General features: G+C 53.7%; 1 protein-coding gene across 5 annotated transcripts in view; it reads right to left on the minus strand.

Annotated features, from left to right (window-relative positions):
• Positions 1-4,108: 4,108 nt before the first annotated feature.
• Positions 4,109-27,574, minus strand: part of Adamts14 (ADAM metallopeptidase with thrombospondin type 1 motif, 14) — a 71,798-nt gene continuing 48,332 nt past the window's right edge. For 2 of the 5 annotated variants that reach the window (XM_005390051.2, XM_005390048.2), the window contains exons 8-22: positions 26,274-26,417; positions 25,257-25,389; positions 23,809-23,922; positions 21,894-22,042; positions 19,853-20,028; positions 18,352-18,485; positions 17,897-18,020; positions 17,390-17,470; positions 14,307-14,470; positions 12,719-12,887; positions 12,192-12,324; positions 10,665-10,872; positions 8,831-8,960; positions 8,119-8,229; positions 4,109-6,057 (exon numbers count right to left, since the gene is read on the minus strand). In XM_005390051.2, the coding sequence (XP_005390108.1) occupies positions 5,570-6,057; positions 8,119-8,229; positions 8,831-8,960; positions 10,665-10,872; positions 12,192-12,324; positions 12,719-12,887; positions 14,307-14,470; positions 17,390-17,470; positions 17,897-18,020; positions 18,352-18,485; positions 19,853-20,028; positions 21,894-22,042; positions 23,809-23,922; positions 25,257-25,389; positions 26,274-26,417 (2,458 nt within the window). In that variant the 3' untranslated portion in view covers positions 4,109-5,569. Of the gene's footprint in view, positions 6,058-8,118; positions 8,230-8,830; positions 8,961-10,664; positions 10,873-12,191; positions 12,365-12,718; positions 12,888-14,306; positions 14,471-17,389; positions 17,471-17,896; positions 18,021-18,351; positions 18,486-19,852; positions 20,029-21,893; positions 22,043-23,808; positions 23,923-25,256; positions 25,390-26,273; positions 26,418-27,574 lie in introns of those variants that run through there. The other 3 variants (XM_005390049.2, XM_005390050.2, XR_001235098.1) reach the window with 3 other exon arrangements.

The raw sequence follows: 27,574 nt of genomic DNA on the forward strand, positions 1-27,574 counted from the left end.
TTTATCTCAGCTCACAGTTTCAGAAGTTTCAGTCCATGGTTAGCAGGCTCAGTCCAGAAGCAGCAGGGCAAAAGGACCTGGGTGGAGGCCAGGGCTCACACCAGGGGTCAGGAAGCACAGCAATAGGGGAGGAGTCCTCAATGACCCATCCCATTGAGGCCCACCTCCTAAGAGCACACTGGACCACTGAACTCATTCGTGGATGGATTCATTAATGAATAGAGTGCCCCCTATGATCCAATCGCCTTCTAAAAGCCCAACCTCTGAACTGGGCTTTTGGGGAACTCCCCAGATCTAAACCATAATACTAGCGGAACCCAGTTCTCTTGGCTTCCCAGCCCAGGTCCCTCACCTAGCTTCCTTTTTTTCAACCTGGGGGCAGTGCCTCCTCCAAGCTGCTCCAGCCAAAGCCAGGGCAGGGCTCTCCTTCCAAGACTCTGGCCCTGTAATGTGACCTAACCCGGAGCTGCCTACCCTGGACTTGGAAACCAAGGCTCAGAAAGGGAGGCAGAGGGCTCCCTGTATAAATGCTCATTGCTAGGGGATCTGTGAGGTCCCCGCCCATCCCAGCCCCTCAGGCTCTGTCTCCACAGCAGTAGACCAGTTCTGCAGACCAGAGGCTGCACGCTGTGACCACATGTCAAACCCAGACCACTGACAGGTTTCATCTGACATTTGGAGTGTTTATTTTCTGTGAACATTTAAAAATCAGTATTTGAGTTTTCTCTTGAAGCCATGAAAACACCTGACCTCGGTCCATATGGCACCTGTTCTCAGGCACCATTAGTCCCCAGCTTGTTTATAAGGTTTGCCTTGAGTTTGGGCGCCCCGCCCAGCACACGGTCCCTTTATGCAGCTTACTAAGCTCCAGGGACCTCATTGTTCTGCACCCAGGCAGCAATGGCCTCCAGGCCCTGGGACAATCTGAGCTGTTTTCCAACCCTGGAGAGCTCAGAAGTGTTTTGTTCCCAGTCACAGAGCAAGGAGAGTTCTTGTGTGAAGCATTTTTTTTATTCCACTGCAAGCCACAGGAAATTAGTAGTGTGGGATCCAGTTGTAACCACTGCAGAAAATGTCTGCTGACTGCTTAGTTTTGTCTAGTAGCCAGCTCTGCAGTCTCTTGGCCGAGGGGTAGGACAGACTTGGTAGAGGAGCATATGGAGAGTGACTATGACAGCCCCTCTTTGTAAGTGTTCCCATCCCCTGTATAAAGGATTGTTGGGAAAGTAGACTTCCTAGGAAAATATGGCACCTGGAAGGTTTTGTCCATCTTGCAGAAGAGTGAGGCAGTAACGGCCCAACTCTCAGGCAAGGCTGGCCCACACCCAGGTCTCCCGCCCCTCGCCCCCTGCTCTGCCTCTGCAGCCTGCTGGCCACTTGGTGTGATGGTTAGCTGGCACTGATGATTCAGAGGCCCTTGGACTGTGCCAGGCTCTTGGGGACATCATCGTGAATGACAGCTCTTGCCACGTACACAGCAAATACATAAGGTTCTGGAAGTGTCACCTCTTTGGATGCCCAGGACTTCTTTTGTAGGTGTTTTGAGGGAAGATGATGAGAATCAGACTCTATAATATTTGGGGTTCAATATTATTACATAATTGGAGAGACCTATTGGGAAGGCGATTTGGAAATGTGCATCGAGTGACTTCAAGATGTGGTTTGGGTACATTCTGCATCCTAGTGCACTTCGACTGTTTTCTAGGATATATTTATATATATGCACACATCTGGATTATCAAATTGTAAGTGGAAGTTATTCCTAGGTAGAGAGATTTTATTTTTCATCAGGTTTTAAATTTTTTCAATAATGAACATTTAGTTCATGCATAAAGTTTTAAAAGAAAAAAGGATTTGGGGGCCATGGAGACTTCTAGTCAGTAGCAGATGCGTTCCTGGGCACCATCCAGGCACACTCTTACCTGCCATTTCTCTTCCCCCTTCCACCCCTCAACACACACTCCTCACCCCAAGACACAGGTGCTTGAACTCAGGTAGGGAGCAGAGGCTTTGCAGGAAGAGCCCATGGAGCTCCAGGTCAGATGACCCAGGCTCCATGCCTATCCCCTCCCCTGCCTACTGTGTGTTTCACAAGGAAGGCCTGGAGGTCCACCACAAGGGGGGTTGCAACAAGAAAGATCCCAGAGGCCACGCCGCCCCATGGGGGCCAGGTTGCTTCCCATGAACAGATGAAGGCTGAGCTGCCCCCTGGAGGAAAGAGTCTCCTGCCCTGCATGAGGTCCAGCCCTCTTGTCTCCCCCTCACTGAGCCTGCAGGGCTTGCTTGCTGAGTGCCAAACGAGGACACAGGCTGGAGCCCGTAGGGGGCCCATTCCACACAGAGGACAGCCATGGTGAGCACTTCTGAGGCTCCCTGGACAAGAAGATAAGTGGATCACACCCAATGTATGATCACCCTGGGGGAGCACAGATGTCTTAGCAATACTGAAGTTTCTGACTTAGAGGCATGGCCTACTTTTACACAGGTATTCTTAAATTTTTCTCCACCATGCTTTATAGATTTCAGTGCATAGTATTTGGTGTCTTTGATGTTACTGTAGATGGGTCTTGGTTTTTAAAACTCGCCCATGCACAGGGCTGCCAGTGACCCTGAAGTTCACACTTCCCCGTAAACATCTATTAACACTTCACTCGCCCTTTCTTATCTGCTCTTCTGGGTGTCGCCTCCACCTACCTCTCACCAAAGGTGGGACAGACACTGTGTGTGTCCTGTCTTTAGAGAAGTTTGTCACCGTTTGGAAACTAGTTCACTTGCTTTCCTTGTTATGTTTCTTGTTAGGGTAGAGCAAATCTCTCCCTCCAGTGTGGGGATCGAAGCCAGGGCCTCATATATGCTAGGTAAGTGCTCTACCGCTGAGCCACATCCTAGCCCCGTGATGCTCTCCTGTAGCGTTCAGGGTTCCATGGCCCAAGGCAAGTCTGGACAGCCCTGGACTTGCAGAGGTGGGAAGGCCATAGCAAGGCTGGAGAAGCGGGAGGACCCAGCCTAGGGCTCTGGCAAAGCCCATCGCTGTGCACAGGCAACAGCTTCCTTGTCCCCCAAACTGACTGGCTCCCCTGAGCCCTATTCAGCAACAGCCCAGTGACCCACCTCACTCCTGGGAGGCCTCTCATCATCATAAAGCACACGTTCTGTTTTCAGCGGTGGGCTAGGCAAGTTACTGTTTCCATCCTCCCGCAGGTGAGCAGACGGGTAGAGGCCCCGCAGAATGCGATAGCCTGAAGGCTCCCTGGAGCTGTCTCACCCTATGCTGGGCCCTGTGGACATGCCGAGGGTTGGTTGCTGGGTTCCTCCTCAGTTCAGGTGCTGTGGTTCTGCTTCTGGATGCTATGCTTCTGCCTGAGATTACTGGCGCAACATCCCCCTGCGCCTTGTCCTGACAACGGCAGTGGTTAGTGTCCACTGCCCAGAGCACTATGTGGGCGACTCCTAGGGGGAATCTGGTATCAGAGGGGAGCTGCGCAGTGATAAATTGACAGTGTCTGCCACAGGCACAAGAAAGGGACATGCAGACACGTTTTTTCTGTGTGTTATCGCTGTCCCATGCAGTGTTCCAGGACCACTGTTAAGCTGGGCTTCCGGGGTTCATAGAGGGCCCCACTCTGCCCATGTGAATTCCATGGCAAAGACTGTACCAGGCCAAGAGGAAGTGCTGGGCCCATGATCCTCCTCTCTGTAGGCCACCCTCTGGACTCCTGAGCCCACAGAATTCCTGCCTGAACCATCCTGAGGCTGCCTCTGAGGCCTGCACTAGCATCTCCCTGCGTCATCTTCCCCGAGGTGTGACCAGGTCACTCATGGGCTCTCCTAGGCCTCAGTGGCAGCTGTGTACAGCAACGTAGCCCCCAAAGGGAGGCCTGAAAAGCTCTGATTACTAGAACACTTTCATCTCTGTGGATCCCAAAACTACCTCCCAGGCATCTCCACCCTTTGGGTATTGACCTACGAGGCCACATAGCTGCTTGGTGGTCTCTATCCCTCATCATCTTGCTACAGCCCAGCCCAGCCTGGCCCCTTAGAGCTCTGGCTCCATTATCTCCTTTCCCCAAAACAAAAGGAAAAAAAAGGAAAACACACACAGAAACACTTTTTGGGGTCCAAAACAAAACACCAAGGGCAATGTTAATAAATACATAGCATTTCAGAGAGCTGGGTCTCCAAGACACAAGGTTTACACTCCTTAGCCCAGGCCAGGCTGGTTCTCACAGGAATGCTGTGCTGTGTGCCCCAGCAACTTACAGAGGGGAGGGCAGCCCTGGGAGAACACCTGGGGTCCCAGGACCCAACTCCCCAAGGAGGCTGCAGGGCAAGGCCCCATTGCTCCTCTTCCTCCTGCCTGGGAAGGAGACTGACAAGCACCTCTGTGAGCTGGGCTCATCTACTGAGAGCTGTGAGATCACTCCAGACCCCAGAAGTGAAGATGCCCAGAGGCACCCTGGAAGTCTGGGCTACTTCCCAAGAGCCAGTGGGCCTAGAGCTGTCACCTGCCCCTTGGAGGTGGCAGGGAGGGCAGCTGGCCTGGCTGAGCCCCTGTAGCACCACGGGTCTGCGTCCCTCCCCACCCCAGCTTGGGGCACAGGTCAGCCTCTCACTCTTGTCATCTTCTGGACCTGGCTGAGTGGCTCTCCGGTCCTCAGAGCACCACATATCCCTGGCCTGGCTCAGGCCAAGTGGGAAAGGACCCCTGACTCTGACAGGAGTAGACTTCGGCAAGGACAACGGCCAAGGGGCACAGCCTGAGAAATCATGTCTCCCATGCGTCCCACAGCCACCTTCCAGGCTGGCCCACTCCTCACCCTGCAGGGCTGATTCCTGGTCCAGCTAGGGGTCCAGCACCAGTTTGGAAACCCCAGATGATGAGGACTTGCTCAGGACATGCTGGCCCCACTTCTCTGTGGGTTGGGTGTGCAACCGTTTGTAACGTGGAGTAACCAGGAATAACAGGAGAGACATGCACAGTGGCAAAGTGTAGCCATGAACACTGCACTCCCCCAATCCTTGGCTTGTGCTGCTGCGTGGGGCCCTTGGCTAAGGACAGCTGGGCCTGAGGTGAACTCACCTGCCCTCACGCTACAGGGGAAAGCCTGGTCATTGTGTTCGTTCCAGGTCCTTCCCAGCTTGCCCTGTGAGCAGCCCCTACCTCCCTCTGCCCACTGTGTCATGCTAGGACCTGCACAGGGGGCCCTCACAAGTCCCGGGAAAGCAGGCAGCCCTGACAGCTCCTAGCATAAGGTTCAGACCTGCCCAGGGCCTGATGGCTTGGAGAAGGGCACTAGTAGACTCTCAGCCCTGAGAGACCCCAGGAGCCTGACAGGTCCAATCTGGGTACTGCTGGCTGAGGTATCTCTGGTTTGGGCTTTCCCTGATCTTCTTCCTCCTGCCCCCTGTCATGGGGGAAAGAGTGTCACAGACCCAAACAAGAAAGAGAAGGCAAATAATTTAAAAGGAAGTCCATGCTTGCCCCTGCCCTGCTGCATGAGTCCTCTGAACTGTGGTCACCAGGGCAGCACAGAGTGTAAACGTGGCTGGCAGGATGGTGTGGCATCGCTCATGTCACCGGGGAGGTGGCGGGAAGGCTGGTGCCTGGATACGTGGATTCCTCTCTGGGCTGCCCTTGGTCCTCGGAGGCTGTCACAGCTGCCGGGGTCCGGCCCCAAGGTGTTCCCTGGGGTATGGTAGGGGAAGTGCCCCCAAATGCTCTGGGGCTCAGGGTCTGTGGGACAGAGTGAGGCTGGCTGACTAAGGACCTTGTGTCTGGTGGCCCTGGGAGCTGTGTGGGTCGGCCATGGTCATCTTGTCCTGTTGGCTCCACAGTAGGTTCCGTGATGGCAGGGGTGGCCTTGGGTTGTGGCAAGGGGCTCCCAGGAGTGGAGGAGGTGGGTGGGGAGGCCGGGCCAGGGCCCAGGCTGGCGTTGGGGCCTGAGGCCCTCTTGGAGCAGGACTCGCAGCACAGCCGGTGGTAGCCAGGGATGGCACAGTGGTGATCAAGCGCTTCCATCTGGCAGAAGACCGACCTGTCCCCCACGCAGGACTCTGCTGCATACATGGCACAAGGACAGTGCTGGGGAACTCCTGCTGGCCTGGTGACACAGACCCCACCTCCCACTCACCGACCATCTGCCCGCCCTCCATCCCCAACCCTGCTGCACTCACTGCTTCGCCCCCTGGCGGAGAGTGAGCCCTTCTATATGGGAGGCAGCTGAGGCCCCCCCCCCGAGAAGCACATCTCAGCAGGGTCCCCGCTCACAAGCCATCCAGGCCTACAGCAACAGAAACTTGCAGTGAGGGACAGCACTGTTTCAAGGGAACCTTCCCTGGGACCCAATATGTGAAAAAACCCAAAAACTGGGGTCCTGTGTGATTTGTCCATACTTGGCTGCTCCAGAATCACCTGGCAGCTTCAGCACACACCAGACAGCCTGGGTAGTCTGGGATGGGACCAGGCCCTAGGGTGAGTCTGCCCTGCAGCAAAGCTCAAAAACCCTGTTCTGGATGGAAACGGGAATGCCTGCCCCTCACAATCAACCCAAAGGCATCTGACCCCTCCAGCCACAGTCAGCCCAATGCCCATGGAGTGCATCCCAAGTTAAGAAGATCAATGTCCTGCCAGCAGTCCGCACAATCTGGACCACTAAGCCCTCCACCAGGAACTTTGCAAGCAAGTATATTAAGATTTCAATCTAGGCTGAAACACTGTGAGGCCTTGGCTATGTCCCCTGAACTCTCTAAGCCTTGGTTTCTTTGTCTGTAAAATAAAGATAATGCTGCATGTACCAATGGATGGTAACACTACAATTATAAATGGCATTTATAAAGTGGCTGGCATAGAGGGAAGCTCATGATACTAGTTTGCTTTGCTCTAAGTTGCAATTGAACACATTTCTGTGATTAATGCAGGCAGGGTCGTCTAAGCAGAACGTGAAGGCAGAAGTGTGGCTTTCCACCGGTTTTTGCCAGAGATGGTTGGGGGTAGGGGGCTTAGGGGAACAGATCGGAGAAAATGCAAAGCCAGTGGCCTCTAGGTGGCACCAAAAGTCCAGGCCCAGAATCAGGACCCCACCACTTGCTTTGGAGAAGAAAAGAGGAGTATCCAGGAACGGGCCCAACCTGAGCTTCAACCCAGGAGCACAGAAGCAGAGAGGTTGAGGAATTTGCACAACATCACACAGCCACACCTGTTTCTCTAACTAGAAGTCAGAGTCTAATCTTTCTGCTATTCATCTTGCCAGGTTCTTGGGAGGTGAGAAAGAGAAAGAAGGAACCTAGGGAGGGAGGGTGGAACACATAGCCTGCTGTATAACAGGTGCTCGCAAGTATTTATTCGTGAATGAATGAATGGATGGATGGATGGATGGTGGGTGAACTGACTGGCTTCTGCTCACAAGGTAGAGAGAAACTGCTCTTCCTAGTCTGTCACTCTTAGCAGAGCTGGGCAGGAGCACATGTGCCCTCATTTGATCCTGTCAGCAGTAATATGAGGGCAACTCAGATCTACAACTGCTAGCCAGGCATGGTGGTGCACGCATGTAACCCCAGCACTCAGGAGGCTGAGGCAGGAGGATCTTTGTGAGTTTGAGACCAGTCTGGGCTACAAAGTGAGCTCAAGGCCAGCCTAAACTGCATAGTGAGACCCTGTCTCAAAAAAAAAAAAAAAAAAAAAAGATCTACAACTGCTTATTAAAGATCTTAGAACCAGGTAAGACTCACAATTCAGGCCTTTGGGGTCATAAAAGTAGTCCTCTGTGTATTTATATCCTAGATCATCCTCACTATCACCTTATTACCAAATATGGCAATGTTTCTGTAGCAGAAGCATGCACGATCTTGTGCTAATCCAGATCAGATTTTGTCACCAAAGAAACGTGCACCAAATTCAAGGGAAAAAAAGGCTTTTGGCCTTCTGCATCTTAGAATTGCAGAGAAGAGGTCATGGACCAGTGTAGCAGTATTCTCACTTCCCAGCTAAAGATCCTGAGGCTCAGGAAGGCTGGGCCACCCAGGCCACATGCTGGGTCTGTTCTGCCACACAGTCGTGTTCGGGACCCTGAAACCCCCAAAAGGTTCAGGGACAGGGAGGGGTCCTTGGGCCGCACTTACTTGGTGATATCTTATTCATGGGAGTCAAGGGCCCTGACTCGGACACTCGCTGTCCCTCTAGGGTCACGAGCTCCTGAATCTCTGCCATTGCTGTGGAGTTCCGGAGATTTCCTGTGAGGAAGGAGAAGCAGCCTCAGCACTGGCAAAACCCCTGATCTGATACGCTTGGGTTTGAAACATTTCGCAGTTCAGATTTCTCTTCAAGTTTTGGAATAATATACATCAGAAGATAAAAAGACAGGACTCAAGTCTAAACATGATATTCATATTTTTATATATCATGAGCATCATTTTATACAAATATTTTAAATAATTATTATAATAGCTATTAATAATGGTTTGAATTATTTTAAAATTAAAAGTTACTAATTAGAGCTATTGCAGTTATTAGTTTTAAATCTTAATAATTTGGGGAATGAAACAAAGTTTGTGTATCACAGCTGAAGGTGCCAGGAGGGTCCTTTTCCCATGGGGCTGCTGGCTAAACTGTGGGCTCTGCATCTGCGTTTTCACCTGGACTTGTCCCATGAGGCCAGGTGAGAAATTTTCAACTTGTGGCATCATGCTAGCCCTCAAAAAGCTTTAGATTTTGCATTTCAGATTTTTGGACTAGGGGTACTCAACCTGTATTTGGGAATTCTGAGACCTGGGTACAAGGTTAAGGCCAGAGGAGCTGGGCCAGGGCTCCCCCGCTCTCCCCACACACACTCACCTTCACAGGTGGGCAGGCTGCAGACCTGCACCGAGTCGGGCTTGTCCCCCTCGCACTGCCTGAGGCTGTTAGCGGTGGTCCTGCACACCACCTGCCGCTGCTGGACGCCCTCTCCACAGGTGGCAGAGCACTGTTGTGCAGAGTGCAGACCAGGGTGGTGTGGGGAAAGACAGAGGATGACTATGAGCTCAGAGTCCAGCCAGGGCCCAAGGACAGAAGGCAGGAGCCACGTCTTCACTGACATGCAAGCACTGCTTCTAAACACGGGGGGGTATCACGTCCGTCCTCAGATTCTTAACAGTGGCAGGGCTGCAACCCAAGATCAGGGCCCCTTGGGCCCTTCCATAACCTAAACAGTGAACCCCAGCTTGGGAGGGGACTTCTGGGACCTCATTCCAGCTAGAACCGCGTGCGCTCGCTGCGTCTGCTCTGTGCCCAGGTTCTCAAATATTCTATATATCACTCTAGCGAAGCTCCTGTTGTGATCCATCATGTGGTGTGAGCTGGGGCAGGACAATTTGCCTGACACCTTGTTAAGGGCAGGGAGCTGGACTGTGGCACCTGCTGTCCCCCTGACTCCATTCCCAACTCTATAACCCAAGACACCTAAGTGACAGAGTCTCTACAGAGCCTTCTATCTCTGACATTCAGTGACCTCATGACTATTTACCCAGCGTGGGTCACAGAGGCCTGTTTACAGCGTCCTCTTCCTCACAGGAGAAAGGCATGAGCGCACAGGGCAGAAGACAAACAGACTGTAGGCGCAGGGGCGGCCATCCGCCCCTGCCCCTGCACCTGACATTCTTCTCACTCTGGTAAGTGGGTCAGGGCAAGGGTCCTGGGTGGCAGAACAAGAACCCTAGCAAAGGAAATTTGCCCAATGTGACTGGGTTGTTTTCTAGGCACTGACCACAGCCTCTGCTAACAGACAGGAAAGACCTTGCATACAGGGCATGTGACCACTGAGTGATACATCAAAGTCAAGGGGCCACCACGGGACCACCATGGCTCATCCTCCCTGGACAAATAACAAACAAAAGTCACACAAACAGCGGCCACCCACCCTAAAGCCCTGGCCAGATTCACAGGGACTCTGTCTTCCATCTCCTCACCTCTCTGTTAGTTTATGTCTGGGAACTTCAAGGACCAGCAATCTTTCTGTTTTGTATCAAAATAAATGAAGCTGTATGTTATGGGGAAGAATGTAAAATCTGAGTTGAGTAGGGCTATTTTGTTATTCGTTTGTCCATTCCTTTATTGTGTATCCTGGGGCTAGAACCCAGGGCCTCACACATACTGGGCAAGTGCTCTACTGCTGAGCAACATACAGCCCCAGCCTCAAGTGGGGATTTTTGGTTCTTTGGTCACACCCCCACAGTCCTTCACAGCTCCAGCAGGCTGATCTGTGAACGCTACTTTTGTCATTGGTTTATGTGCCTATTATGTCTCCCTCAGGGGACTGCAAACTCCGGATGGAATCCTATCCTGGTTGATACTGGGTTCCTAGCACGCTCTGTACAAGGCCTGGCATGTAAGTGTTTCTGGAAGGTAAGGAGGTGACTTATCTTGCTCCTGTGGGATACAGGGATATTACCTTGGCTCCTGGTGCCCTCTGAGCTGAGAGCAGATGTGAATGGCCATAAATACCTAGCATAGAACCATGCCTAGTGAATGTGGGAGCAGTGCCACATTGTTAGAACACCCAGATGGGATGTGGGGAGACTCAGACAGAAACTCTCCGTCTGCCCCAGAGCGCCAGGAAATCCCTCTGGACCTTCCCCCATCCAGACCTGCCTCTTTCCTGAGTGCTTTTCACCTGCTGAGGATGACTCACCTGGGACCAGGCTCCCGTTCGCCATTGGGCTGGGCAGGGAATGCGGAGGCAGGGCCTCCGGGCCTCAGGCCGGGTGCCAGGACAGGCCTTGGCTGGCATGGCTTTGTGGGTGTTGTTGGAGAGGGGCAGCAGGCACTGCACCCCTCGAGTCTGCACCCCCAGCTTCCCGCAGCTCCTGCTACAGGCACTCCATTCCTCCATCACCCATCTGGAAACAGTCAGGAGATAAGGTGGAGGGGACACTACCTCCCAGATGTCACCTCCCACCTTCAGATGGATGCCGGTGAGAGCTAAAGAGTAGGTGTGGCGTAGGAATGCTCGGGGCCCAGACAACTGTCCACCTGGCTCTGCTGCTACCTGGCCGCGTGACCTCAGCAAACTCACAGGTCTCTCCTGCGGTTACCTGAAGTGACGTAGGGTAGCAAGTTGAAGCTTGGCACTCTGTGTGTCCTGGGACAAGGGGCAAGCTACAAGCTCAGTGACCCCTCTTTGGATCAGGATTGTCTCAACATCCCTTAGATATCTGAGTGCCTCCCATGTAGGACTGTCATGGGCACTGAGGGATGGCAGTGCACAAAACAAACCAAAGCCATGCTTTCCCAGACACTCCTCCCACAGGGACGAGGGTGACGCCATCGTCCCCCCCCCCCAGCCTCAGCCCCCAGCAGCTACACAGCTGGCTTGCAAGCATTTTAACAGCCCAGCAACTTCCAACTGCCAAACCAAGTCCTTCTCTGCCTCAGTTTCAAGACCTTTTAGTAAATGGGGGCTTTTTGAGGCACTTTTTCAAAGTCAACCTCTTCCTTTAAAAAAAGAAAACTCCAAGACTTGAAGAAGCCCACCTAGGACCTCAGTGGTCAGCCCTGCATGCAGGCTCTGTGGTCACATCTGTGGGGTTAGTCTGATGGCAGGGAAAAGGGACAGCACAGAGGGTGGGTATGCAGCTGTGCCGGGCACAGGAGGGGCTGGATACCACAGCCCAGGCGGGGCATAGCATGGCCACCATCGACTCCAGGGCAGGTCAGCAGCCCCCAACGTGGCTCTGGATTACATGTGCACTCCAGCTCTGACCTAGAGTCCATCGCAAGGCATAGCTCTCACTTCTCCCCTGAAGTCCCTCCAAATAACCCCCAGAACATGACCTTGTGCTCAAAAGAGCCTGTGTCCTCAGGCTGGGGAATCCCAAGCGGGGGCTGGCAGGCCAAATGTCCTTGGTGGACAGCACCTGGCCTGGGGGTTGGGCTCAGTAAGCACAGAAGCCACTGTGTATATTTGAGCACCATGTATCACTAGGGAAAAGCCATGTCTGGGAGATTCCTCCCTCTTCTAGGAGTGGAAAATAGTGACCCAGAAGCCCCAGAGGTCATGGCTGGGCATGGAGAGTGGGTGCTGCCTGTGGCAGAGCCTGTGGCGTGGACTGCTGCTGCCAAAACCTGGCTCCTGGGCTGAGCTGGGTAGGGAGGGTGAGCAGCACCTCCTCGTGGGTCAGGACAGTGAGAAGCAGGGGCCAGGCTCCAGAGCGCTCACCCAGGCTGGGGGCACAGGTGCTGGTTGCAGCGCCGACGGATGGGCTTGGGCCTCTTCCGGGGGTCACACAGGTGCTGCTGCACCATGTGGTGGTCCCGTCTGCGCCGGCAGCCGTACTTGGTGAACTGGATACCTGTGAAGGGTGGGCTGCTGTCTGGGTCCTTCTGGAGAGCCTGGGGGGGTGAGGCAATCCCACCTCCTTGGTGTCTTTGTGCCCCCTACTGCCCAAGGCACTTTCTGCCTGCCTTGATCAGGTCTGTCTCCTGCTCCCTGGTGCAGCACTGGTGGGAAATGGCTTCGGACAGTTGCCTGTCCCCACTGGGCCAGCTCTCATGGGTAGAAGCCCTGCCCAGGGCACCCCGCCCCATCCCTAGCCCCTGTCCACACACAGGAGATCTTTAGGGGAAACACAGGCATGAACAGGGACACGTCAAAATGAGACAATGCCAGGTCCCACCCGCCTCCTCCCGGCTCCTCTCCTCCCTAGAGGACCACTGCTGCCCCACTGGGCAATGGAGCGCCGCTACCTCCTCCGCAGGCCTTGGTGCAGGGGGCCCAGCTCTTGAGCGCCCACTCGTAGGTGTCCGTCTCCTCCAGGAGCACATTGTTGCTCCCAATGAGGGGCAGCAGGTCCTCGTGGATGACATACTTGTAGGCCAGGCTACCTCGAGGGCTAGTCTCAGCTGGGGGGAGCACCTGAGGGGAGATGGGGAGCAGGTGACACAAGACCAAGAAGCGCAGCAGGATGGGAATGCGGCCGAAGAGAAGGGTGTGGGTTAAGGACACGGATGGGGGCAGTGCCAAGTATGGCTGTGGACGGGTGAGGTGGCAGCCATATGACCAACTCCTGCTGCCCAAACTAAATACCTGCTGTGTGCCAGACCTGAGAGCAGCCAGTCGGTACCAGGCCTGTCAATGCTTTTCCCTTGCATAGACCTATGTCCTAACGAGGGCAAGACCCACGTCCCTAGGTCTTTTGTTCACTCCCTGATTTTGGAAGGTGTCAAGAAACATAGTATGGACACCAGACCCTTGTCAGATACATGATCTGCAAGTATTTTCTCCAATCCCGTGGTCTTCTACTTCTTAAAGAATGATTTGGTGCACTTTTTCCATTTTGGGTAAATCTAATTTACTCATCTCTTCTTGTGTTGCTTATGCTTTTGGTACTATATCTAAGAATCTAAGTCTTCAAGACCTACCCCTCTGTTTTCTTCTAAGAGTTCTATGGTTTCAGCTCTTATATTCAGGTCTGTCTTTTGATTTGAGTTAATATTTGTATAAGGTGTGGGGTAGGGATCCAGCTTAATTCTTTTGCATGTGAATACCTAGTTGTCTCAACACCACTTGTTGAGACTGTCTATCTCCCTTGAATGACCTTGATACCCTTGTTGAAAATCAGCTGGTCCCACATATATAGGCAGCCAATAAATATAAGATGAATAGAAAGATACATGTTGGATAGAGTTAAAATACCAACACAATAGCCACAGAACCCACCCTCTAGGACCTCCCTGACAGTTGAGGGCCTGTCCAGGGTCTCCATAGTGCCAACCAGAACTGAAGGCATGTGAACAGAGTTCTCTCAAGCTGGTCTGCTGGCTTAACCATCCCCCCTCCATCAGCCCTGGCCCAGTCCAAGGAAGGGGACGGGGGCAGAAATAGGCCCTAGGCAGGACAATGGCCCTATCCCCTTCTTAGAAGGTTGGCACTGCCAGATGACCTGGCACTCCAGGTCAGCTGCCTTAAAGGCTTGAGAAAGCCATCTTAGGACTCATGTACTGACCATGCCACGATGCATGCTGATGCTGGAGGACACGTAGTGACCTAGGGTACTACCCTGAGCCCTGCCTGATACCTGCTCCAGGGCCCATTTCCCACCCTGTGTGAAGGAGAACAGACTTCCTGCCTGCGGCCTCCTGGGTCTCACAGAGGGGACAGCCTCTGCCCTCCTCACTTGCCATGCTGCCAGCTCTTAAGCACAAATGCGGAGCTGCCCAGCGCCTTGGCCTCCTGCACACATGGGAACTGGCGGCTTCACCAGGCTGTACAGGCTTGGCAGCAGATGGCACAGGACAAGGGGTGAGCAGGGCCACTGCTGGGAATGTGGCTCACCAGGACAGCGATGGCTTCGGGCAGGGGCCCACTGGTCTTGAGGCTGTCCTTGGCATCTTCTACCTCATGCTCCCACTCCAGGCCCAGCGTGGTAAAGGTCCGGCTCAAGGCTTCCTTACTCTTGGGGTTGAGGATGAAGCTGCCGGTGACCTGGTTCTTCACCACTGGCCAGGGGAGAGAGGCACACAGATTTCTACTTCCTACTAAGGGGATTCATGAATATGACAACAAAGGCCTTCCTGGTGTGCCCTTTGGGGCTCCCCGGTCTGCCTGCCACTCCTTCCACCTGAATCCTTCCCACCAGACAGGTCCGCACACTGCCTCCTGCACCCTGGTGTCCACCATTGCTGCACACTTGTCCTGCCTCTGCACCCTGGTGTCCACCATTGCTCCCACACTCACTGCTTCCTTTCTCCCTACTTCCATCTATAGTTATAGCTCAACACAATCGCATCCGAGAAGCCTGCTTTGATTGCCCCACCCTCCGGAACACTGCCCTCCCTGGAGTTTCTATAGCAAGGCATAGAGGTGACAAGTTCAGGCTCTAGAATCACAGACATCATGGGAAGTGACCTAGGAACCCCATGCTGCCTCAGTTTTCCCAACTGTAAAATGGGGTGACAGTGTCTTTCATAGGTCATAACAAGGCTTAAATGAGATCATGCTACAGTGTGGTTTCAGTTTGGGCAGTGCCATGGCCTTCAGTGCCAAGAATGCCACCACCCTGCACTTCTGCAGAGAGTACATATTCCAACAGACACACACATACAAGCATGCATCACACACATACACACACATTCACACTCCACACATGGACAGAGGGCCCACCATGTACCTCACACAACTTGGGCCAACTCCAGCTTCCAGGTCCCAGTCACCCCTACTCTTGCTCCCTGCAGGCTGTCCATGTGGCCCCACTCTATCTGCCCCTGTCCTGGCAGCCCCTCCCTGACCACTGTGGGAAGCAGCTCTTGGCCCACAAGTAATGCTCCCCATCTACAGGGACCAAGGACCTAGACTTGCAGAGGCGGAGCAGGTGGGAGGGGCTGGCTGGAGCAGGTGGGAGGCGGAGCAGGTGGGAGGGGCTGGCTGCTAACCAGTAGGAATCATCGTCCCAAGGAGACAGCAGAAGCAGCCTCAGAGTAGTGCCTCTCCCTCCTGCCCTGATTCCAGCACAGCCCCCACAATCTGGCAGGCACAGTGGGCAGGAAGCATCTGAACTAATGTCTTACAAACTCATGTCTTACAGACTAATGTCTTACAAACACTGTAGCAGAGGGCCAGGATGGGACACAGGAGCCCTGGACCCAGGCTGTCTCGGCCCCTGACCTGCAAAGGTGAATTAGAGCACACGAGTGCCTGAATTCATGGCAGGCCTCAGTTTCCACTTGTGCCTATTGCCTGTGTGTACCATGTCCTTCCCAGTGCCTCGCTGAGCAAGTTAGGAACCAGTCATAGTTGTGCTAAGGAGAGACACCAATGCAGACATCTTATCCAGGCAAGGCACATTCTCCTGGAGGGTTATTGATAATAATCTAAAATACAACTGTTAGCATTTTTATATTTGCCAAGACAGGTCACGCTTTGTGTTAGTGTTTATGATGGGGCAGGTGCCACAGCAGTGTGACTCAGTGGGCATAATCAGTCAGTAGTGACCATGCCAAGGTGATGGTACAGCCCACATGCCTTCTGGGAGGGATCTGAACACAGATCCACATGAGAGATCCCAGCTACTGAAGAAGCAGCCTGCTGCCCACAGCCCACCAGGCCCTGCTCCAAACCATTCTCAAGGGTTTGTAATTGAGATAAAATCCACCACATACAATTCACCCTATTAAAGTGTGCAATTCAGTGATGTTTTAGTACGTTCAGCCATCATCACTATGCAATTCCAGAACATTTTCATCACCCTCAAAGAAACCCAAGACCTATTAGCCGTCACCCCACCTCCCAGCCTAACTCCTGGCACCCATGAATGTATTTTATGTCTCTGGATTTGCCTCTTCTGCCAACTTGCTTTCAGCAAAAATAGAACAATAAAAACATCTCTTGTGTCACATTAATATTCTTATAATTGGAATTTTTATTTAATTAATTTTGGGGTTATAATTTTTAACCTGTCTTGGTCCCATAGTTATTTAGCAGCATAAATCCATACCTGGATTAAGGATGCTGAGTGTAAGTAGCATTAAAATGAGGATAACTGAAGGACCTAGGTGGTGGACTAAATAAATGGGCCTCAGTTCCTCCCACTCCTACATGCTATGCTCCTTTACACGGTGACTTTACCATTTCTTCCATCAAGAGACTGGATTTCTACTGCTGTGTGTGTGTGTGTGTGTGTGTGTGTGTGTGTGTGTTTCAGCACAGGGGATTGAACCCAGGGCTTTCACTTTTGCTACATTAACAGTCTTTTTTTCTCTTGAGACAGGGTCTTGCTAAGTTGCCCAGGCTGGGCTCGAACATGAAGTCTTCCTGCCTCAGCCTCCCAGAGTATCTTGCCCATGTGATATGGGCCAAAGGAACATTATAAAAGGGTGAAAACAAAGGATGCTACTGTTGAGGAACCACATGACAGACACCAGGTGAATAACCCCTGGTTAGCCTGTTGGAGACGTGGCTCTGTCACTCTCATGCCCTGAGCTGGCAGCCAGTACTAACCCCATGCATCCTGGGCCAGCCAGATCCCAACAAACCCACCAGCTGATGACATCTATATGGGTCCACACAGCCAGCTCTTAGAACTAGCAATTATTCTAAGATACTGCATGCTGGGGTGGCGAGTCATGCAGCAACAACTGACCCACGCACTCCGTGACAATGACTTTCCTTTAAAAGCATCGCAGTGCATGAGAAATCTGAACAGTGGTTGCCCATAGGGAAGAAACTGCCCTGAGGGACAAGGTGGGGGGTGTTCACTAGATCTCCTTTTAGGTGTCCTAAAGTGAGAATCACCCATGCAGTATAAATTTAAGAATAAGAAGGGCTCTCTGTCTGTGATTTAAGCCTGTGAAACTCCACTTGCCCTGGAACCCTGCCCTGGGCTGTCCCAGCACCCCAAACTTCAGGGCACCCACACTCACCAATGCGGTGGGGGGCCTTCTCCAGGGTCTCAATCTGGATGTGTCTGGCACCCGCTGGTATCTGCACCAATTTGAGAGCTGCTGCCACACAGGAGGACACGGATCAGCAAGGAATGTCCTGAGCAGGGGGCCCCTGCCCAGCACCCCTTACTCAGGACCCAGGGACATCTCATCAGGCACAGAAGCTCTGTCTGTAACTGGGGATGGAACACTACAAGGCCCACAGAACACACACGTGTGTGTCACTCTGGTTCCCCACCTTCCTGACCTTTCTCTCACTTCTGCTCCTTCCCCTCCTTCTTGTTGCTCTGACTTTCTCTCTCCCTCTTTCTTGTCACACTTTAGCTACTGGAGGGACTTAGATACAAAGGGCCACAAGGATCCCGTCTTTCTGAGTCACCAGCCCTACAATGAGACAGGCTCCAGGGTCCCTCAAGCCCTGCCAGAACCATGGCCTGGATCAAGGGGAGAGGCCACGCGAGGGTCACCTAGCCCAAGCCTGCTCACCTGCCTGCTTGGAGGCTTTGCCCAGCGTCCCCTTCACGGTCCTGCAGTGGGAGTTGTCACCGCCACAGACTCCACATTTGTCATCTGCCTTCATGGACCCCATCTCCTTGTCACAGCCGAAGGGCTGAGGCACAGGTGAGGTGACTGGGAGGAGCACCCCACCCAGGCTCTCTTCCTAGTCCCCAGGCCCTGCCTAGAGAGGAACCCTGGCCCAAAAGTCCTCCCAAGACGAGACCCTCCCCCAGATTGACCATACAACCGACCTAAACCTGGCCTGGTGTCGATTCCTGCTGTGTCCTCTCCTGAGAATGAGGCTGGGCAGTAAGTGACCCCTTCCCAGCACCCTAGGGCTGTACAGAGGACTCAGGAGCTTCCTGAGTGCGGCAGATGTGGCCACACTATCTTCTATGGAAAATGAGGACGGCACCATGGAACGTCCCCCGGATGGCACCCACCACACACTCGCCACGGGCACAGACGCTGTATGGGTCCCGGTAGCTGCAGCGTGTCCCGTCGTGGACCACCTGGTTCATGTACACCACCTCACCCGTGTCCACCGACTGGCAGATCAGCTCACACTTCTGGGCATCTGTGGGCAGAGGGACCACGATGAGCCCCAGCTAGGCTGGCAGACAGCAGGAGGCCCAGACGACAGTGGTGCACAGCCCAGCTAAGAAGCTCTGGGGTCAGCTTGGGACTGAAGACCCCTGGTGAGGCACTTACTGATTAGGTGTGTGACCCAGGTATTCTCTATTATCATTATGCCTGATCAGAAGAATGCCACACTATTTGATTACTGAGAAAAATCAAGTGACAAAATAGTAATAATCATAGTAAGCCAATACTCAGTGCTACTGTGTACTGGCCCTTTCCAAAGCCTTCACACACCCTTGATGTGTGACTCTAAACCTTCTCATGAATTAGCTCTTGTAACCCTCTCAGCACCTCAGTGAGGCAAATTCTAGCATGACAGAGGAGAAAACCGAGGACCGACCGGAAGTTCAACAACTTGCTCTTGGCCATGCAGTGAGCAGTTCAGCAGAATTCTAACCTGGCAGTCCAGTTTGAGTAGCAGACCTCTACCACACTTCACCGGGCACACCCAGAGTAGCTTGATGGTGCATCTGAACATGTTCACACACATCAGATGGCAGTGTGAAAGTGAGGCAGACTGCTGGCCTGCGTTTGGGTTGTGAATGAAGCTGCAGTAAGGCAGGGGGAAAAGGTCCCTCCCTGTTATGACAGTGAAGTTTTCTCCTATCTGGGCTGCTGATGTCCTAAAAAGGAGATCCCAGAGAATATGTAAACACTCACTGTGCTTCTTAAATGACGCAGAGCTGGCTCTTAGCTGACTTCCTGGGATTTATCTATAAGTCCTGGGAAAACCCCGAAGTCCAGCTGCCTGCTGGGCCTCCCTGCTCCCTCCCCACACCACAGCTGCTTGTTCAGGTTCTGATGGGACCGGAAGGCTTCCAAAGTAAGCCCTTCCTGCAGCACATTCCTAAGGAACTTAGCTGTTCCTGCGCCTGGTCCCTGACCTCAAAGGACACCTGGTGACTTCTTGCCTCCAGCACACAGGATTACAGGCTGCAGCTACAATGTCCAAGATGGCCTTGGATTTCATGCACAGGAGCCAGATTCCCTGTGGGACCTGGGCCTGGGGGCTCCAATAGTCTGGAGGTCCAATACTCTGACCAGCACACCTAGACAGGCAGCAGTAAGGGAGTGGTGAGCTTCTCAGAACGGGACAAGCTCAAGCAGAAGCAAGAACACTCCTGGCAAGGGTGCCCGGAGGAATCTGTAATGACATCCAGCCTGAGGATGCTGGCATTCTAAACACGAGCCAGGGAGTGCCCTTTCTGATGCCTTGATATCCCTTCACCTTCGCTGGTGGGAGCACAGGAAGTCGCCTCACATAGCCTCACTGGGTGCCCAAGACATGGCGGGGGCACTCACCATCATTTGGCTCATAGGGGACCCAGCTGTGCTTGGCATTCTGGTGGATGTAGTAGGAGTTGCGCTTGGCACACTGCTGGGCCCGGAAGTCCTCGTAGGGCCCAGGACAGTCCTCGCTGTTGCAGATCTGGTACTCGAACAAGGGTCCTGAACATGAGCGGCCTCCATAGGCTGGGCTGGGTTGGCACAGAGAGACCTGGTGACCTGGCTAGCCAGGAAGGCCAAGGGCTGGGCGGGTGCTGGGGCAGTGTCACAGAGCTCCATCAACTCATGAGCTACAGAGGGACCCGAAGTGTGGCTGCTGAGGTCACGGTCTCCAGCTTCCCTCCTCCCCGATTGTTCCACCTTCAGATAGACACCACTTTTCCCCCTGTGTGTATGGGTGGCTGGGACAGACAGACAGACAGACAGACAGACATGGGGAATGGCCAACTGTCTCCAACAGGGCTGGAAGTCAGTCTTACCCATCTGATTACTCCTTCAACTGACACAGAGTCTGGCACGCAGTGGGCACTTAACAAAAGACTCAAGTACTCCTCTTTGCATCCACTCCCATTCAATATCCTAATAAACTAAAGAGTGGTCAAAGAGACTTGGATTTGGAATCAGAATGTGGGGTATCCAAATCCTGGCTGTGCTACGTCTTAATTTCTCCTTCGAAAATCCAGACCATAACGCCTCTTATTTTACCTACTCCTGGTGCATCTTGAAGAACGATAAGAAAGGGTGTTGTAAAGCAATCTGTGCTCTTTTCTCTGTTAAGCCAAGAGCACTGGGTGAGAGTCTGAAGTATTCAAGTGCCAATTGTTGCAAAGCTTCCAAGGATAATAGCTGCTGCTGGCAGATGCTGTGAGACTCACGCAGGTTTACACACCTAAGTGCTTAGCATCCTGCTGGCTCTGACCAAGAACTTACACTTTGTAAAACTAACAATTACAACAGCAGCTGTCATCTCTTACGTGTTCCACCTGCTCTGGACATGGTGCCTAGGGCACACATATTATTTCATTTAAGCCTCATAAAATAAAACAGTTATTATTACAGGGAAGCTCAATCACAGCTTTGATCAAGGGTATAACTGTCAGACTTGACTACAAGGTGGTTCAGCAAAGTGAGTGCTGCTATGGATTCCTATCACCTTGACTTTTGTCCCTTCAACAAATGAAACTCACAAGGCAGACTATTTGGCTCCCAGGTGTAGCGGGCCACTCTATCTGCCTAGCCACGGAACAGGCTGCTTCTGCAGGTGCTGAGCTCCTTATCTCTGCAGAGTATGTATGGCTACTACTTCTGAGGATGCGAGAGCCGCCGCGGTCCTGTGACTGCCATTCCATAGTATTCATCATTCTACCCTACGCCAAGAGGGGCTGGGCCAGTCTGCCATCCTAAGCCAGCTCCTTCTGCTGGGGCTCACAAGTTCCAAAGCCATGGCCTAGGGGAGGGGATCCTACATAGGGGATGAGGAGGGACCAATAAACATCATGCCAGAATGCTGGCATTCGTGTGAGGGCTGAGGAGCTTTGATGTTAGAAAGAGGTAAGTTAAGAAAACTGAAGGAGGGGCTGGGGATTTAGCTCAGTGGCACAGCGCCTGCCTGGCAAGCATGAGGTTGTGAGTTCAATTCCCGGTATCGGAAAAAAAAAAAAGAAAACCAAAGGAAGTTTTGCCTCATGCAGTGGAAGATAAAATTAGGGATCGTGTTTAGCACATGTTGATCAGTGTTTACTCAAAGCTTAGCTGGAGGACTCAGGTCATGGGAGGGCTGGTTTAACTGGCGGTCTTAGCCCACCCAGGTTCTGGGCATCTGCACATGAACAATTGGGTATCACTAGTTCAGACGCATACACAGAAGTCAGAATCCCACCCAGCAAATGCAGGTGGCGTGATCAGACCCACCCCAGTTTTGGGTCCTTACCAACAGAGTATATGACATTTGGGGGACATCTGCTCCCTCACCCTGTCTCCCTCTGCCTCCCTTTCCATGTCCTTCCACCCTAGAGAGGGGTCCCCTGCCTTGCCTACCCCAGGGAAGCACACTCACGGGGGGTTGTCACAGCTCCGACTGCGGGATCGCACTCCACCTCCGCATGACCGGGAACACGACCCAAACTTGGACCAGGGGCTCCAGCCTCCATCCTGGCCATATGTCTGCTCCGGTGACTTCCAGATGCAGTGACCTTTGAAACACCACTAGGGTAGAGCAGAGGGCATGAGGTCACCCGGGGCCACTGCAGGGGAGCCTGCCATGGAGGCTTCCCAAGCAGGCACACAGCGAAGCTGGTGGACCCCACAGGGGGCCCGGAGAAAGAGATGCTAAGAGAAAGCCTGGTGCCAGACAAAGTCCTACCCCTGCCAAGAGCTGAGCAACCTCAGACCAGGGGCTCAACTTCCTGAGCCCCCTCAAGGTACAGTATAGGTAGCTGTACCCACCCATAGTATTCGATGCCTGGCACATGCAGCCCTCGACAGGCAGATATTATTCAATGAGATTAATAATGATAATAAATGTGCAATGATTTCATTCATCACCCCAGGAGAACTAAAGGCACAATCTTCTCGAGCTGGAGTGGAATCTCTAGAGGTAAGGGCTTTAGAAAACTATAAGCTGCCATAAAGTCCTTCATTTCAAGTGTATAATTCAATGGTTTTTTTAAATATAAATCCACAGAGTTGTGCAACCTTCACCACAATCCAATTTTAGAGCATTTTCACCACCCCCAAAGGATCACCTCTGGTCATCTGTAGTCACTACCTGCTCCAGGTTGGGGGTTTTTAAAGCTCCCCAGAAACTTGAACACACAGCCACAATTGAGAACCTGACTAACTGTGTGTGCAAAACTGACTGGGGGACACCCGGTGCTCTAAAAATACCCAGGAAAACATCAGAAGTGGACAGACCTGGAAGAGGACCTACAAGGTTTGGAGCCCACTGGGCTGCCCAGGGCCACAGGAAGCCCCACCCATCTGTGAGGCACAAATCAGGAGATGCGCAGCAGGGCAGAGGCCATGTGGCAGAGGGCAGAGGGCAGGCACTCCATGCTGGGCTCACAGCTGAGGCTGAGCAAAATCCCCGCCTCCCACTTTCTCTCTCCCTTCCTCTCTCTTTTGGTAAAGTACTTGGGACTGAACCCAAGACCTCTGCACTGAGCTACATCCCCAGTCCTTTGTTGTTTTTTATTTTTGAGACAGGGTCTCACTAAGTTGTCCAGGCTGGGCTGGAACTTGAGATCTTCCTGCCTCAGCCTCCCAGGGCGCTGAGATTGCAGGCCTGCACCACTACACTTGGCTGTAAAAACCTCTTAACATCTTGCTTCTTCCCAGCTCTCTCACTTGTTCTGCTGTGATCCAGTCACTTCAGAACCACCGGGAGGGGTGGGGAGGATGCCTGGTCAGAGGGAAATTGGGTTGGTGGCACTGGAGAAGTTAAAAAAAAATGGCTCAAGGTCACCACACAGTGGCCAAGGACGGGGCTCAGCTCAGGAACCAGACACAAGACCCCTGAAAATATAGCCCTGGCACCCGCCATGGGCAAGAGAGAAAACAGACCAGGAAACACTTGAAGGGCTGCAGGGGGGGTAGGGGGATGCAACAGCCCGGGGACAGCATCATGGGGCAGGGGGGCAGGCAGGACACCCAGAGTCTTCCCTTCATCTCTTGTCTCCTAATTGCTCCTGTGTGGTCCGGACAAGTTCTGTAACCTCTTCTGTAACATGGGAGTCACCGTTCCTGCCACATGGGCTCTGGGATCACACAAAACTTGGCTGATCGCAGAGGCAAAGGCCATGGCACAGAATGGAAGGGATTGTGAGGTCCTGGGCACATCAGTCTCACACCAGGCCCGTACCTGTATTTTTGCACTGCCCCCCTTCACATACATACACGCAGACAGGCCCCCAGGACCCTGCGGATGCCCCCACAGCCCAGGACAGCACCTCCACTGCAGATCCTGCTGGTACCTTGCCTGGTTCACACTCAGTTCCGTCCAGCGGGGGCCCCTTCTTGGTCTTGCAGAAGTACGGGTTGTCGGGGTGGCTGCACCACAGCTGCTTGCAGGGCTCAAAGGTCCTGAACTGGTGGCAAGGGGAGGGAGTCATGGGCTGGACTCTCCAGCTCTGAGCAGCTGTCCAGGGGGCAAAGGGCAGTGACAGAGGGGAGAGGGTGGCAGATGCTGAGGCCCAGGGCTCCGAGAAAGCCAGAACCCCACACATCCACAAGCTCAACCCTACCCCAACCCTACGCAGTGGTTCTCAGGGCCCTCCTCCCTGATCAGGGGCCTGAGACAAGGCCAGCACAGCCCACAGGCCCTTTGTCCCCTCTCTCCCGGCCCCCCTCCCTACCTCAGCAGAAGCCACTTTGTCATGAGCTGGGGCCAGGGTTTGAGGCTCTGGGGAGGTCTGGCCCATGATGCTTCAAATCCCTAAGCACATGGGGAGGCCGGGAAAGGAGCCAGAAGAGTTTAAAACCCCCCATCTCCCTCTGACATGGACACTCAGTGAGGCCAGAGGCTGGTCCTGTGTGTATTGGCCTCTCCAGGAAAGCCCCAGTTTCCTTAAATCCTCTTGCAGCAACCTCTGCCCGCCAGACAAGCATCTGCCAATGCTACATTTGGGCACTAGAACCCCAGTCCTTGTTCTTCCGGAGAAAAGCAGTGCTTTGTCAGACTACATGTCCCAGTTGGCTTGGAGAGCAGGGAAGGTGACCGCACACGGGCGCTTCTCATGATACCAAACAGGGCTTCCAAGGAGGGAAGAGGGAGGTATAAGGCATTCCCTCAGTGGGGGGTATAAGGCATTTGGATCATGAAGGCCTGCCCCATCAGGAAGCCTCCTACCCTGAGATGTCCCCTCTCTGAGCCTCAGCCTGGCCCCACAGTGGCACTGCTTGGTTCTGCTGAGCTCCGAGCTCAAGGGTATTCCCCGCCCTGTCCTGCAGGGAAGAGACAGGTAGAGTCACGTGTATCTACAGCCTCAGGCATGCGGATGGGGACACAGATGTGAGCTCCTCACTCCGAGAGGTGATGTGCACGAGTGGGGTGTTAGACCATAATGTTTCCCAACTCTCCTAAGGGTGGGAACTCTGGTGGGCCCAGCTCCTGGTCTGACAACCCAATAGCCTCACAGGTAAACTCCCCAGGGGATGGGCCTGGCAGGATCCCACCGGCTGCCCTGTGCTCCCTGAGCTACTCATCCCATCTCCCCCAGAGCAAACCCATGTTCAAGTCTCTGCACACAGCTGCCCACGGTGTTTTCCCTGTACCTTCCCCCACCATGCTGGCTCCAAGCCTGTGGACTCATCCCCAGAGCCACTGGCTGGCCAGGTGGAAAGTACCTCATAAGTGACTAGCCTGGTTCACAGGAGGACAGGGACCTTGTGTCCTAGCTTGTCAGAGCCCAGGGACACTCACTGCCAAGCAGGTCTGGTATCCAGAGCCGAAGTCAAAGCGGCATTGCTCATCCATCGAGTAGTCAATCCCAGGCAGCTCTGGGGGCTGGGGCCAGGCAGGATCAAAGGGGTCATCTAGGAGGCAGTCGTAGGACCTGCAGTGGAGACGGAAGTGAGCCCGCCTGATGAGAGGGAGTCCCACATACTCCTTCACCAGGGGTTGGGGCCTTCCACGTGCAAGGAACCTGTACCCACTGCCCTGAGCAGGGGCGTTTCTTCCGGGGAGGACAGGCTGCCTGAGTGTCCTCCTCACTCAGGACTTGGTTTCCACCAGTGACAGGGAGGGCTCCATTTGCAGCTAGGGGCAGGGACTAGGGTTAGCAGCTCAGTTTGTGGACTGTTTATAGGTCAGTTTTGGTCACATTAAAAGAAAGCACTCTTAGCCAAGACTAAGAGTTGATTCATGACAAGTTCAGGACTCATTCTGCCCCAAGGGAAGAGGCAAAGCCAACTGATATCACAGGGTACACTAGGCAGGTCAGAAAGTCCATCTCTCTTCCACCTGCCCCACCCAGACCCATTCTGCCCATTCCCAGGCCTCGGGCTCCTGAATCTAACACTTGTCCTGCACCCAACATGCTCTCCGTGCCATACCACTTCTCTGGGGCCCTGGGGGCACTGAGATACCCAAGCCCCAGCCTGGTGACTACTAGCCATCAGCAGGAGTACTGCCTGCAGTGCTGGATGAATGCAGCTGCTCAGGCCCAACCTCCAGCAGATTCTTAAGAGCATCTTGAGTGGGGCCAAGAAATCTGGGGTGTTAGCAGGAAATCTATGCAAATGGCCACCTGAGCACACTGGGACTAACCCACCTGTGATGTTACCGGGCGTGTTCTAGGCCAGGTGGTGGGAGTGTGGGCTGGAAAAAACATGTGAGTCAAGCGAGGTTGGGTGATGACTTGAGGGTGACAGCCAACTGCACCACCTCTGCTCAGACTGCTTGCTCCCTTGTCCCTGGCCAAGGTTGGAGGTGACTTACGGGAGGTAGCGGCTGAGCTCCAGCTTGCTGCAGCGGGACCAGTGGAAGCGGTGGAAGGCAGCCTGCACCAGGGGCGCCATGACACTGCCCAGGCTGGTCTCGTCTGCGCAGCCATTCCCCTGCCCATCGTGTTCCATGCCAAGCCTGGGAGGCGGGGTAGGTGGGGGACAGAGGGGAGTCGCGAGTCATTTACGGAGTCTGCCCTGGGAAGGCAGGCAGGCAGATCTGAAGTGGGAGACCCTGCTCCCCACCTCAATCAGGAATTCAGATTCAGTCTCTTGCATGCAGCCCTTCTGTGTGCCAGACCCTGGGAACCCCACACAGAGCTCGGCATGGGACAAGCAACGACCCCAATGAGAGCCTATATTCAAAATGTGCTCTTTACAGCTAGCATGTAATGCCAAAGCCCAATGGTCCTAATTCTTAAAAATTCCCAAGTGGCTACACCTGGCCTTGACCCTTAGGCAGATGCAGAGGCCTTGGAGCTTGACCTTCTCTCTGCACAGGAAGGGACCTCTGTTCTGGGAAGAGACTATGTCCTGCAAACTTCTAGCTCCAGCAATTCCCACAGCAGGGAAGGAACCCAAAAATTTCCCTGGGGTCTGCCTCCATGTCCATCACCAAGGGGAACCTGAGGCACAGGGAGAGGAGCCACCACTGCTCCTTTGGTGTCCCTCAGCCCCACCCCTGTACAGACAGGGCCTTTGGGAGGCGTCTCTCTCCTGACTTCTGCCTCAGACCCATTCCTAGAGCAGAGTATGGCACACGATAGGTGCTCAAGAACTGTGGCTGAACAAGTGAATGTGCTGTAAACAACCTCCTGGCCACAGAGCCTGCCCGCCAGCCTCACCAGGCCTGCTGCCAGGGCTCAGAGTGAGCCTGTTTACCATGGGCTGGGGCCAGCTCCTCCATAGGCGCAGAGCACCAGCGTGAGCTGGATGAGGTCTCAGAAGGGCCTCAGGGCAGAGGGAAGCCAGGAATAAAGACCACCCAGGCAGTAGGCCCTGCCTGTGACAGGGACACTGTTCCTGACCTGCCCAAAGCCAGGGCCCCATCTGATCTTCATGGGGCAGACCCAGAACTGCCAAGGGCTCCTTGGACATCTCCTCCGCAGGTAAGACCTCCATCAACCCGCAGATCTGAGACACCAGGCCTCAGTGGCAGCAAGCTCTGCTGGCCTCTCCTGAGATACTGGGACCAGAACCTGATTTGGGCAACACCTTTCACCCCAGCACTCCTCAGAGGTCATGGCACAGCCCATGGCCACAGAGCCACTGGCCCTGCCCACCCTCCTAATGCCA

The sequence above is a fragment of the Chinchilla lanigera genome, unplaced genomic scaffold, assembly GCF_000276665.1.
Source record: "Chinchilla lanigera isolate Chin_1 unplaced genomic scaffold, ChiLan1.0 scaffold00036, whole genome shotgun sequence".
Taxonomy (NCBI): domain Eukaryota; kingdom Metazoa; phylum Chordata; class Mammalia; order Rodentia; family Chinchillidae; genus Chinchilla; species Chinchilla lanigera.